Here is a 13,590-nt window from a genome sequence, read left to right on the forward strand (position 1 = left end):
ACCACACCTTGTGGAATCTGCATTTCCAGTCCCAGCACCGTGCCTTTTATTTGCTTAGTTTTGAGAAAGCTTTTAAGAAAATTTAATATCCAGTTTATTTTAGAGATGATAATTGAGGAATCTCTGGATGGGGATGAAAAGTAAATGCTCTGCGTGAAGCCCCAGCGGGGTGATGGCAGTGAGCAGAGGCAACGCGTGCTCGTGGGTTCAGAACACCAAGTCAGGCTCTCAGCCACTTACCAAAATACGGTTCATTGGAGCACCCTTTCAACCGCACCCCTTTTGGGGTGCACTCGATCAAAAAATGCCGAACGAGTTCATTGGCCAAATCTCCAGCTGTGGTAGAGGTTTAAAAGAAAGAGAAGAGAATTTTTAAAAAATGAGAGCAGGGGAGGATGAGAGGGAGGGAAGGAGAGTCTGGCCCCCGCAGTAGGTTGGCTGCCAAGAACCACTCTAGGATTGGTAGCTGGGCTGCAGGAAGGCTGGCTGAGCACTGCCTGATGGGCAGCTAGAACCCTCTCCAGTGACTGTGCTTAGAGATGGAGGAGTCCTTAGGAGACAGCCTCAAACACTGCAGAATTCCCAGTGACGGAAATGAGCAGCTAAGAACTGGGAACATGGACCTCCAGCTCCTTTGCCTCCTAAGAGGAGAACTTAGAAAGACCCAGACACAGCATGATGCCCAAGAATGAATCACTGGAAAGAGCGGGAAGGGTGCCAGTCTTCTGGGTAAGATTTAGCTGGGAGCCAGGTACACAAGCCCCTCCTGACAGCAAGCCCTCTAATCATATTGCTGCTACACAGACCTGTGTTCATGCCAGCCCACGAGCCCAAAGAGAAAGCACATCATGAAAAGCCATAGAATGGCAAACTGTCTGACAGTGGAAAAGTACAAACAACAAACAGAAGAATAAGAAGTCACTGCACTATGCTAATGAGTCCCACAGACATTCACATTCACACTGCGCAGTGTTTCCGTCCTGCCTCATTCAGCACCCTCCCTGGGAACGTGTCTCCACGGGAACGTGTCCCCATGGGAACGTGTCTGCCTGCCGTAACTTCTAACATTTCTGACGGCAGGACCTGCTAGAGGTGGGTTTGGGCTCCACACCTGGCCCATGGCAGGCTCCCCAGTGATGCTTATTTTAAACAACAGTGACAAATATCAACGTCGGTGTCAGCATTTCACAGGGGCAGTATAGCTAGGAAAGGAAATGATCAGATTCCATAAAAGGCAGTACTGAATAAAAATGGGGACAAGAACATTTTGCCATTCAGTTGTGGGAGGAAAATGATCCATGGCTTCCAAACTGAAGGCAGACACAGAGTGTGGTCTGGATGCCAGTGGTGAGAAGTGAGTCAGCGGGGAATCCAGCTGCATGGGGATTCGGAGACCAGCACCCCACACATCTGTCGCTGTCCCGTCTCCGGGGTACCAGGGGTCGGTGGTGACTTGCTAGGCTTTTTCCTGGTCAACTGTCTTCTCAGATCTATCCTTAGACTGTGAAATCCAAATGCCAAATCCCAGGGCCGGATGAAGGCAAGGCAACCAGACAAAATTTCACCCAGAGGATGCGCCTGGCAACGTTGCACGTCCTGAAGTCTGCTATTCTAATATCCTCTATTTTGTTGCCTTTGCCTGAAGATTGAGACAAAGTGGGCCTCAGAGGTGGGATGCATGCCTGGAGGTAAGAATTATACACCACCATCCGTATTTCCAAAAAGATAATGCATGCAGTAAAAAAAAAAAAAAAAAAAAAAAAATTTTAAAAGCTTCAGCTGAAACCGAGGAGCCCGGGAGCTGCCATGCACTCATTTCTGCTCCCTTGTCACCCACCCCTGTCTCCACAGACCCTCAGAGGTTCCAGTCCTGAGACTCTTTTCTGATATAATCGTCACTCAGCATGTTTCCAAATCCTGCCAAACGCCTTACATCCTCCACAATCAGGGCCCAGTCAGCTCCTGAGCTACAAAAGCCTCTATTTAAACCACTCGAAAGCCAGTGGAGTGTTTGATGGAGCTTCTCATGCAGGAATTCTGGATGCCCTGTGGCCCGACTTCCAAGGCTCCCCTGTTCTGCCTGACCTGCACAGAGCTTTCTCCGCCTTCACTTCCAGACATGACAATAGCCACGGATCTGGGCTCTGAATCACCTGCTCCTCTCAGCCTCACCTCCCTTCTATTCACACAACCACTACCTTTGGCCAAACCGACCATCTAAGTTTCCTGAAAACCCCTTGGCCATGCCTGAAGCTGGACCCCTTGGAAACCGAATCTCATTCTTCAAGGTGTAACTCACTCCAAGGCCATTTTCTCCAGGAAGCTTTAAGCAGAGATTTCATCCCAGGATTTGGTACTGGGCACAGAGCGTGAGTGAAGCGGGTGAGTGTCATTTTGTTTAAACACCAAAGGTTCAGAATCTGTGCTTACTCTGATCCACCCTCGCCCCACCCAGGTGAGCCCAGGTGCCCTAGGAAGAGCCATGTAACTTGCTGACATTCCAGTCCACAATCTCCATTTAGGGGGAAAGAATCTTTTCCCTTTCCTTAGAGTTTATGGCATAGTTGGTTTAAAAAAAAAGGGGGGGGGCAAGGAGGGCAGGGTGCTATAAAAAGAAAAAGAAGAATAAACCAGAAACCACATATTAGGGGACAGAGAAAGGGAGTAAGTGTATTGATTTGTTGGGAACCGAGCTCATCCCTGAAGGAGAGGTGAGAAAGGACCTGGTGATACTGTATTTGAACAGGTGGTATCAACGTGAGCTCAGGAATTTTTTTTAAAATGATACATTCCCTAGCTCAGGTCCTAGAGAGAAGGAGTGATACTCCGATAGCAAAGAGCAAACCTAGCAATTAGATCTTGGTTTCTAGATACCGTTCCCCAATAAAAAGAACCTAGGATCTTTAGAGAAATGGCTGGGGCAGGGAAAGCACAAAGTAAGCCTAAAACACGTTTGCTGTTTCAGAAAGCTGGCGTGCTCATGGCCAAATGGGGGGTATGTCAGAAGGACAAGGGGCCGCTGGAAGGGCCTCACCTAGTCAAATCCAGGATCCTTGGAAACCAAAAAGTAATGGTGGCGATGGATTACAACACACAGGAAAGGGCATGTAGGGGCTTCCCCACAAGGTGGTGGCCTATGTTTGGGTACATGCATGTCTGCTTCATAATAATGCTTACCTGTGCATGCAGGCATCGCAAACTCTTCTATACATGGGTTATGTTCATGACAAAAAACATTAAGAAGGTAAGAAGAAGCCTTGCCTGTATTACATGTTATTCGGCTAGTATTTGCCACTTGTGCAGAGTGTTGGACCAGAGAGGAAGAAGGCTTTGTCCTTTCCCCTAAGGAAGGATAATCTCATGACTCCAGGCTTGCACTGGCCTCACTTTCAATCCATCAAAATACTCTATTGGGTGTAGGAACAAGAACTGTGTATATAGTATGCCACATTCTATGTAAGAGAAAAGGAAAAATGCATGTTTGTGTGCATTGGACAGATAGTGAGAAGACACACAAGAATGTATTATAGATGTCTACCCACAGGAAGCAGGAGGGAACTGAGGCATACAGGGCTGAAAATGGGAGCAAAGATGCCTTATCAGAGGACTTGCTCCATTGTTCTGACATCTGATCACCCATCAAAGCAATAAAAAAAAATTTACAAATAATTAACCTTCCTTCTTGAGCCAAGACAGTACTTACCAAAATACACCCGAAAAAATAAATAAGAAGAAGAAAACCTATGAGTGCTGTTCCAGGTCACCCACCATCTCACGGGCACAAAGGTAACTGACAGGCGAGGTGCCGCTGAGAAGAGCCGGCAGGACCCACCTTTCTTGTTCAGCTGCAAGACGGAGGGCGGGGGCGTGGCCACCTTCATGGCCAGGCCATAGGCGCCTCGGAAGGAGTGGCTGTCCCTGACGATAAAGGACCCGGGTTCCTTGTCCTTCAGCATAGCGATGGCTGCAGAGGGGAACAGAGAGACGTGAGTGTCTACCGGGGGAGGCCACGGCCTGTCTCCACTCAGGGCCGTGACAAGGGTGAGGGAAGCCTCTGTGATGACCCGAGGTTTCCTGGAGGCCTGACTGTAAAGGACACAGGGGCACAGGGTGGCCCGTCCCTTTAGATCACAAAGGTGCCGCCTTCACACACGACTCCTGTTAACCCGGCAGCACCTATGAAGGCCAAATGAGGAACCCCACACGCACACCTGACAGCCTGGGAAACCGAGCCTCACTGGCACAAGTGCCCAGACCAGGTCCCGGTACACACAGTGTGACGGAACAGGAAGTCAGGCGGGGCTGCCACGCGTTCCCCGCCGTGGCCCAGCCCTACGTCTCCCCACGTGGCATTTTTCTTAGAGATTTTAGAAAGTGCGCTCTCAACTTTCAATAGAAGGAAAGAAGTTTCCAATCCCACTTTCTGAAGACTGTGAGAGTGTACCCCAAAAGTTACTGAATATCTAATACGAATTCCAAGATTTGCCCCAGGGGGATCGTAGGTGGCCCTCCGTCCCGTGGCTCCGAGGCAGGTGTAGCAGTTATGGCCAAGTGTTTCCAGCCTGGACGAGGCTGTGAACCCGTATGCGACGCGGTCGTCACCCGTCCGTCAGGGCCATGAGCTGCACCTGGCACTGCACCTTCCACCTGCCCCTGGTGAGGCTGGGAGGCATGTCACACTGATTGTCACCTAAAAAGAACATCCATCCCCTTCAAGCTCAAAGTCTGCCCCCCCCAGGTCCCATGCTCAGGATACGGGAAGGAAGCGGGATGGATGGATGGGTTAGGGTGACAGTAACCTCAAGTTGATGCAGCCCAGATACCGGCGAGAATTTTCTCTAGTAACCAGAACCTCTCTCAGAATGTCTCTTATAAACTTTACATTTTACAAAAAGAAAACTAGGGATTTAAAATATAAGGCACTAGAAAATTACAGCCATGGAAATGCCGCCTTTCTGTAGAGCCCAAGGCCCTGTCTGGAGTAGATGGGGGGCCCGGACATAAACCCAGGAGGGGCAGGAAGCCCCGTCACGCCACAGGAAATAACCCCAGGAAGCCCTCTGTCCAGGCCCCCGTGCATCCCGACTCCAGCCCCAATCCCCCGGCATGGCATTTGCTTGGCTGCAGGATGAAACAATTGGTTTCTTGTATACACTCTTCCATGGCACAGCCCCAGCCCCTGCAGGACAAGTCCATAAGGCAGGAGCTTGTACACTGACACACGTAGGGGACGAGGGACAGAAAGCAACAGCGCTCTCCAAGGGGAGCAGGTTTGGTGTGACCCTGGGGGGTGCAAGCCTGACACAGTGGAGTGAAAACCCACCTGCTGCTCCAGCAACTCAAGGCTGGGGAGGGGAGGGTGGGTGGACACCACGGGGGATCTCAGGCAGTAAGGGGAGGATCACTTACAGAAGTTATAGTTTTCAATTGTGATAACCTCACCAGAGCTTTTTCTTTGTAAGTCATGATTTTACTTCACTGTGGTGGAAAAAAGCACCCCAGCCTCATGGGAGGCCGACTTCTGGGCAGCAGAGGGAAGGCCAGCTCTGTTCCGGCCCATCCTCCCCTCCCAGACCCCATCCCTGAAGCCAGGCCAGCTGGGCACAAGGGAGCCAGGGTCTCACGTGCCCACATAGGGAACCTGAGGGCGATGCTGGACTCATTGTTTCTGGAACAGAAATGAGCCCACGTTGAGGGTGTGAGAAGGAGCTCGTGCACACCCACGGGATCCTCATTACCTCTCTCCCTGCGGCTGGTGTTTTCAAGGATTCGAGGGCAGAGGCCTGAGAGCACGGCTGGAACAACCATACTTAATTTCTACTTTACTTTCCTCCTATGGTTTTATGTTCACCTTTAAAAAGTCCCAAGGTACTAATCTTGCCATAGTAATACGTGAACAACTGTGCCCCTAAACAGGCTATAGGGCTTTTCCCCCCCTCCTGAATCTCCCTGAAATTTCATTACAGTTTTTCCACAAAAAGGCACATCCCAGCAGTTACAACAAAACCCACGGATGGCTTTCCTCCATCTGGAGAAGTTGGCACACCCAACAGAACATTCATCCATGTAGGTGTTGTCTACACAAAATATCTAGAAAATAGAGGAAGTTATGCTTTCGGAGTTCAACTGGAAAAATCAATGCCCAATGCACCTATTAGCTATTTTGAGATGAAGTCCACCCCAAGGAAATATTTTTAAATGTGTGGCTAAGATTAGGCAAATGACAACAGTAATTGCTACCGCCCAGCAGGTGCCACCAAGGGAGGTGCCCTCCACCCAGATCCTGTCCCCCAAACCCCGTGCGGAAGGCTCTCCCATCGCCATTCCGCAGGACCCGCCTAGCGCTCTCCAACCAATCCTGCCTCTTCTGAAGCCGGAGCCTGGCTGTTCAGTCAGAGAAGGGGGCCGCCCAGCCCAGCCTTCACCCTGGTCTGAAAGGCTGAGCCGCCAGAGTAGGGGGGTCTGCTCAGAATACTCTAGGGCAGGGACCCCGACAAGCACTTCTCAGGGTCTGTTGGGCTGGATGAGGCGCTGGAGCTAAGGGCCACAGTCCTGGGGGTTCTCGTGACCAGAGCGGGGAGGGGACGAGGACGGAGCATCTGGCCACAACAGAGCCTGGAACGTGGGGGGTGCACAGCACAAAGGCCAATTCAGGGACTCAGAAGCCTCTCCAGGCCAAGCGAGCTCCCCTCACAGGAAATGACAATAGGTCCATTGAGCTCATGGGAAGAAAGGCACATTCTTACCATTTTTATTATCTGCCTAATTGAGTAGAAGAATTTCAGTGACAATGTTGGACAGTGCTGTTTTCCAGCCATTTAACTGTTCACATCCAGGCACTTTTGAGAAACACTTGCCCAGAGAACAGCTGTGATTTCTTCCCCACTTGCTGAGAGCAGCCCCTGGGGTAGCTCCTTTCTGGGCATCCTGGCCAGCATCTGCCAGCCCCAGCCAGTTCCATGTCATCCTTTGGAGGGACGTCTGGGAGTGATGAGCCCACCCACAGGCGGCCGTGTCGTCACCTCCAGGGAGGACGGTGGCTCCCGTGAGTGGGGCCAGCACGTCGCAGGGATCCCACGAATTCTGCTGGAGTGAGTGCTGTTCGCCTGAAGGGCTGCCCCAGAGGGACCACCACCGACGGCATGCCAGCGTCCCTCTGGGACACCTCTTCTATTCGTGTTCTAGTGAAAAGTGACACACGACTTCGCTGCTCAAAAATATTAACCATTTCTCATTTTTGCCAGCTGTCTTCCGACTGTACCGCGCACCCAGAGTTGCTGTGCTGTGTGTGACATGCTGGGCTGAGTCCGCCAGCAGCTTGTCTTTCCAGCGTGACCCAGGCAAGTGTGCCCATGAACGGTGTTAGAAAGACACCTCTCCTTCCCCCACCGACCCTCAGGCCAGCGGCTGGGACCCATGATGTCTTCTCATCACGTCATCACTGGCAACGCTGGCCAGACCTTGGCTGGTGGAAGCCACCAGAAATTACACCCCACACACTAGAACGATCATGGCCGGTGCCCATCCCGGCCGGCTCCCTCATTAGGACTGAGCTTTTCCAACAAAAACTTAAAGGTCATGGCCTTTCCCTCAAGGCGAGTCATGAAGTGCAGGCCTTCCTCCAGCTAATCCGTCCCACCCTGATGCTCCCACCCTGATGCTCCCACCCCACGGTCCTCCTTCCCAGATGCAGAGCCCTTGTCCCGCCCACTCACCTTGCTCTCTGGAGATATCTGCCTTGTACCAGAACTTGGATGTGTCTTGGACAAAGTTCACAGACACGTGCTTATCACCTGGATTATCTGCAAAACAGAATTCAAAAACAATAACTGTGAAGGGCGTTTTTCATTGCAACCTCTCACCTCAAAGGGACCTAGAAATTCAAAGTCCCACCCTGGGCGAGGATGGGGTGCTCTGGGGAGGGCGCTCTCTTTAACTACAGGGGAGAAGCCTGGCTCGGAGCAGGGAGTGGCTGTTTCATAACAGAAAACACAAAGACAGCAGGACACTGCGATCAGGCCTCTGCAACACATTTCAACAACACGTAGTTAGAAAGACAGGAAGCGCACAGAGCAAAGCTGGTGTTGCTTACTCCTGTCAGTGTCTTATTATACCTTTTACATTTGAAACATTTCATAATTAAATTTCAAATGTATTTCTTTAATGGTTTTTTTTTTTTACAGTTACTCTCACAGAACACTGATTCCAAGTCAAAGGGGAAAAAAACAGAACCACCACAGATTTCTGCATTTTCTTTCGTTGGAATGAATCTCACATGAATAAATGCACAAGCCGGATGAATTGCGAGGCGGCTCTGCATCGGTATTTTGCTTCGGGCTAGCGAGATGGAAAAGACCCCTTGAAGGCTCTGGATTCTTCTCTCAAGCCCCGCAGCCCAGCCCCAGCACTGGTGCTCACTGGGCAGGCCCAGCTGTAACCCCAGGGTTCGTCCCTGCCCAAGTGCACCTGTGAGCACAGGGGTGGGTCCCCTACCCGTGGAGACACGCCTACCTGGGGGGGGTGCAGCTCCCTCTGCAGCCTTGGAAAAGTCCGGGAGGATGTTTGGGAAAGGGATGCTCATGGTGCTCCCGCTGTGAGGGCTGGAGAAGCCGCTTGAGGATGGGGAGACCGATCCGAAAGAACGGTCTCCCTCCGAGGCCCGCTTCTTCTCGGGAAGGGGCGGCTGCCCGGGCAGGGTCAGCCCCGGGCCCTGCAGGACGGGGCTGTGGTGGCTGCTCTGTCCAGGTGCCACCGTGAGAAAGCTGTGGGACAGGAAGCCGTTGTCGGCAGCCTCAGCTGCTGTCCGCGGGGTGCCGGGGGCCTGGGACGCTCCGTGGGAATTGGCCAGCAAGGCCCCCGGGTCCTCGCCGGGGGGGAGCCCACCTCCTTCAGGGGCAGTGCCGAAGCTCAGGAAGGCCTGGCTGCCTGGGGGGCCCAGAGCTTCCGGCGGCTCCGCCAGGGACAGCTCGTGGCCGTGGAAGGACGTCTGGAGCTCGGCTGGAGGGAAGTGGGGCCGCCCGGGGCCGTCCTTGCCGGGCCGGCTGCTCCCCAGCAGGGTCAGCGTGGACCTGGGGCTGGTGTCCACCCACTGGTGCTCGGCCGAGGAAGGGCTGTTCAAAAGACAAACCGTCAGGGAACGACACGTCCAGGGAGATGCCTGGAAATTAGCAACGGTTCCCACATGACGGGGACGGGGATGGGGAGGCTGGGTGCCGAGGCTCCCCCTGCAGCAGTGCGATGCTCCCTGAAGATCTGAACTCAGGCCCTGCCCTTTCAGCCTCCCATCTGACTGTTGACCCCAGATGCTCAGTCTACAGCCTCAGGGACGGGGTGGGTGGTGGTCTGACCCTGCCTCCCCAGCCTGTGTGCCTCTTCCTTCCTCGCTGTTCACCTGGCAAAGTCCCCTCTTCTCTTCAGTTCAAGACGTAGCTCATCTGTGTCCTGACTTTGAAGCCCGTGTCCCCGTGTGCACAGGGATTAGCTGCGTCCTCCCTGCGGTCCCAACCACGCATGTATCAACCACGGGATCTGCTTCAACCTCCCTCCCCCCGTTCTCTTCTTCTCCCCGATGCCGGACATACGTGCCTGACACAGTCAGTTTTCATAAGTGCTTGCAGGACAGCCAGCTGATTAAGGATACACAGGAGACTGCCGTATCGAAAATGGGCAATTCCAATATTAATATTGGAAATTACTCTATATTTCAAAATATAGAAAGACAGCTAACATGCTAGCAAACATGTATTTGCGCTGTGTGTGATGTCAAGTTCTGATATGCAATGTCCCCCTTTTTTTTGTAAAGAGAAAGGAGGTGGAATTAAGGGTGGTAAGTAACTGTAGAGCAATGTGCCCACAAGTAAAATACTAAGAAATGATTCCTACCCTGAGCATCTGAATTTGCTCAGTGGCAGTCCTTTGTGAAGGAGAAATACGACATTTTTCTCTGTCTCTGTGGCCCAGCATTTCTGTTCTCCAGTCCCACTGAGGGGTGTTCCTGCACCCCCATGCTTTCCCGAACACCTGCACCAACTCCATGTCTCCGAGTGCAGCACGTCCTGCCTGCCCTGTCCACCCCAATCTGCAGCCCCGGGCAGGCCCCCTCCTAGCCTGGCCACTGCACCCCCTTGCCAGCCTCAGCTCAGATAACGTTTTCACGGATGCTCGGTCCTGAACTGGCCACTGTGCCCAGACTCTAAGTGCAGTGTGTTCCTTGAGCACTCCGCCTGCTAACAGTGGGGGTGGACTCGGGAGTTTTTATTTTGACTGCATTTTTGAAGAGCGATGGTTGTCAATCCATGCGGCAGCCCGGTGTCATGTGGAGGACGAGCCCCCGCCCCTTCCCTCCGTGGTGCTTGGGTTTGGGTTCTGTAAGAGCAGCCTGTGTTTGGTTCAAAGGCCACCTTACCTCCCCCTCCGCTGGCTGGGGCTGTGGCCAGAAATCGTGCAGGAGGACGTGAACGCCCGCTGGAAGGAGGGCGCCGTGGGCATGTCAGCCCGGAGCATCGCAGGTTTGGGTCCAACGGGGCTCTCTGACATCCCCACAGCGTGACCGAGAATCTCAGGGCAGCCTCGTGGTTCTGGATCAAGGAAACACGAGCAGGCTGTAAGAAGCAGTGCCACTTTGGAAGCTTCCTGCAGTAGAAGGAGGTGCCCCGACTCCACCAAGGGCAGCGTCCTTGTGCCTGGCACATTTCCAAAAGGAGAAACACCTGGCCAGTCCCTGCTCGCGCTTTCAACACGTACTGATGAGCATCATCCACTGATGATGTTCGTTTAGTGAGACGGGAGGGAGCCCAGTGTCTCACCTGCGGAACAGTTTGCCCTGATATACTTACTGTGCTGATGAGGTAAGCCATTTCCCACTCTAGAAAGGGCAAGGCCTCTGTGCAAACCACAGAAAAGACCCACTTTCCATAAAGTGCCCCACCAGCGGCACTTTGTGTGCCCCAGGTTGGGTCGCATGCTTTCGGCTAACACTTCCCTCCGCCAGCACGGCCCTGCCTGCAGTGTCTCCACCCCCAAGAGGTGCAGAGACCACTTGGCCTGACCCCCGTCACAGGAGGAGGAAAAGCTGAGCACCAGGAAAGCCTGCCTGTCTGACACCCACACACCGCAGGGAACTTCACATGATCGGCTGACCAGATGTCCGTCCTGCTCACAGCCTAGCATCTCCACTATTTCTGGGTATTTTTTTTTTATTTTGCCTTTTTTTTAAAACTAAGCTTTGAGAACTGGACAAATCTACCATGGTCAATAAAATAATATTGTGAGAAATACAGGTTATTTTGCTTTCTGCCTTAAAACAAGGGAGGACTGATCAGAAAATAATAAAGTTGAAAACATTTCATATCACTCGCGTTACTCAGTTCCATCTATCATCGATCCATCCATCCATCCACCCATCTATCACCCATCTATCCATCTGTTTACCCATCCATCTATCCAACCATCTGTCACCTATCCACCCATCTATCTATCTGACATCTATGCATCTATCAATCTACCTATAATTTTATGGACATAATATCAAATATTTAATAAAAAAACTGATCAGGCATTCCAGGTAACAAAACAAAAACATGAAAAAGAAAACAAAAAAAAAAGAAAAAGAAAAAAGAAACAAAAGCAAAAACACCCACAGCTAATACAAACATTGGAGTTAAAATATACAGACTTCAAAATAACTAAACTGAAAATGTTTCAGAAACGGGCTCCGTGCTCATAGGGCAGGAGAAGCTCCCAGTGTTCACTGCTGGCCCCTCCACTGAGCTGGCAGCTGGTGGGAGCTTCAGGTCAGTCATGCTATGAATTAATGAATGAGTTAACAAAGGCACCGATGGAAAAGTACAGGGCAGGGCAAAGTGTAGAAATGTGGTTCAGGAGGCTGGCGCGAAAAGTGGGAGGAGGATAGAGGTGCCAAGCAGCCCCTACGACCCCACGTCAGGGAGTAGCACAGAACCATGGGATCCGAAAAACGGTTTATCCTTCAAGCCTAGCGCACCTGCCTTCGGGCTGTTTGAGCGTGTCACGGGCGCGCCTGAGAGCACGTGGCACGAGCGTGCACACAGCAGCTCTTCGCAGGATCAGTTCCTCCAGGACTGAGGCTGCTCTTGGTGGTCCCCATGCAGTGACGGGAGCTGTATGTTGGCCGAGTCCCAGGGCCGCGGCCACCTCAGTAATCCCACACCACACTCCCACGGCGCCCGAGAGCCCCAGCCAAGGAGGAGAAGCCAGGGGGAAATAAGATCCCACTTTGTGCCGTTATCGTGCTGCCTGTTCCAGAAAACAACCAGCACAGTGCTTCTCATGAAAGTGGCTTTGTTCCTAACTCAGTTAGAGCCAACTCTGGGGCACGTGGCTGGGTTCTGTTCCCTCTGGTCAGATCGGCCTCTGCCCTCTGCCCGGGCAACAGGATTTAACTCCTAAGGTGGGGGCCAAGCATCTTAGAGTGGAGGCCCTGGCTTCCTGGCCCCACCACGTGCTCAGAGATGCAAACAGCACGGGGAGTGGGAGCCTCGTGGGAGGTAAGGGTACACCCTTCACTCTCCAGGCAGTGGGGCGCTGGCCACCGGCCCTGCTGGGAATCCAGAGATGTAAGAACGGGAGACCCACATGGCTGAAGAAGGACCTAGAAATTGGGCTCCAAGCCCAGGCAGAGGCATCAGCTGCGTGAGTCGAGCCTGCAGACCCTTCTGCGTGGATTCACCTCATTTCTCGAAGCGCACACGCTCGAGAGCAGACAGAACGTGTCTTGGTTGGGTTTTTTTTTTTTGTTTTTTTTTTTTGCTGTGTTGGGTCTTCGTTTCTGTGCGAGGGCATTCTCTAGTTGCAGAAAGCGGGGGCCACTCTTCATCGCGGTACGCGGGCCCCTCACTGTTGTGCCCTCTCTTGTTGCGGAGAACAGGCTCCAGACGCGCAGGATCAGTAGTTGTGGCTCACGACCCAGTTGCTCCGCAGCACGTGGCATATTCCCAGACCAGGGCTCGAACCCGTGTCCCCTGCGTTGGCAGGCAGATTCTCAACCACTGCGCCACCAGGGAAGCCCCACCTGGTTGGTTTTTGTTCAACTTGCATATTTGTTGTTCACGGTTGAACGATAGGTGAAATTTCCAGAAGGATGACTGACTGTACATGGGCCCCGTTGCCGGGTGGAGGTGGGGATCGGGCCTCCGTCTTCTCAGCTCTGGACCCAGAAGGAGGCTCAGGGGTGCGGTGACAGCCACGGGGGCGGGGGAGAGTTCCAACATGAGGGAGGTCCTGCAGGTGACAAGTGTGCAGGCGTTGGTCCCGGCTGCCTTCCTCCTGAGCCCGCGGCCGGCAGGCTTTCCTCGGCCCCGGATGCCACAGAGAGCATGTCTGTCTGTCCTAAACCAACTACATAAGGGGCTCCAGGGTAGTCAGACTTCTGGGGCCACAGCCCCCGTTAGGGTGTGTCTACATGGTCGGGGGACTAGGAACCACACGGTCCCTGCTGTAAACCCCGTGCACATCAGAGCTCTGGTGCCCAACCCGATCTGGGCTCTTTTGGGTCCCTGGCATCATCCCGGCAAAGTGGCAAGTCTGTTCCTCCTCACCACATTCTCACATTTT

At 52.8% G+C, this 13,590-nt stretch overlaps 1 protein-coding gene across 5 annotated transcripts in view; it reads right to left on the reverse strand.

The window, feature by feature from the left end:
• Positions 1-13,590, reverse strand: part of TNS3 (tensin 3) — a 235,501-nt gene that overhangs the window by 17,911 nt on the left and 204,000 nt on the right. For all 5 annotated transcript variants that reach the window (XM_060107511.1, XM_060107508.1, XM_060107513.1 and 2 more), the window contains 5 exons: positions 10,406-10,577; positions 8,512-9,110; positions 7,716-7,802; positions 3,833-3,964; positions 241-336 (listed from right to left, as the gene is read on the reverse strand). In XM_060107511.1, the coding sequence (XP_059963494.1) occupies positions 241-336; positions 3,833-3,964; positions 7,716-7,802; positions 8,512-9,110; positions 10,406-10,577 (1,086 nt within the window). The remainder of the gene's footprint in view (positions 1-240; positions 337-3,832; positions 3,965-7,715; positions 7,803-8,511; positions 9,111-10,405; positions 10,578-13,590) is intronic.

Source organism: Mesoplodon densirostris, chromosome 9, assembly GCF_025265405.1.
Source record: "Mesoplodon densirostris isolate mMesDen1 chromosome 9, mMesDen1 primary haplotype, whole genome shotgun sequence".
Classification (NCBI taxonomy): Eukaryota; Metazoa; Chordata; class Mammalia; order Artiodactyla; family Ziphiidae; genus Mesoplodon; species Mesoplodon densirostris.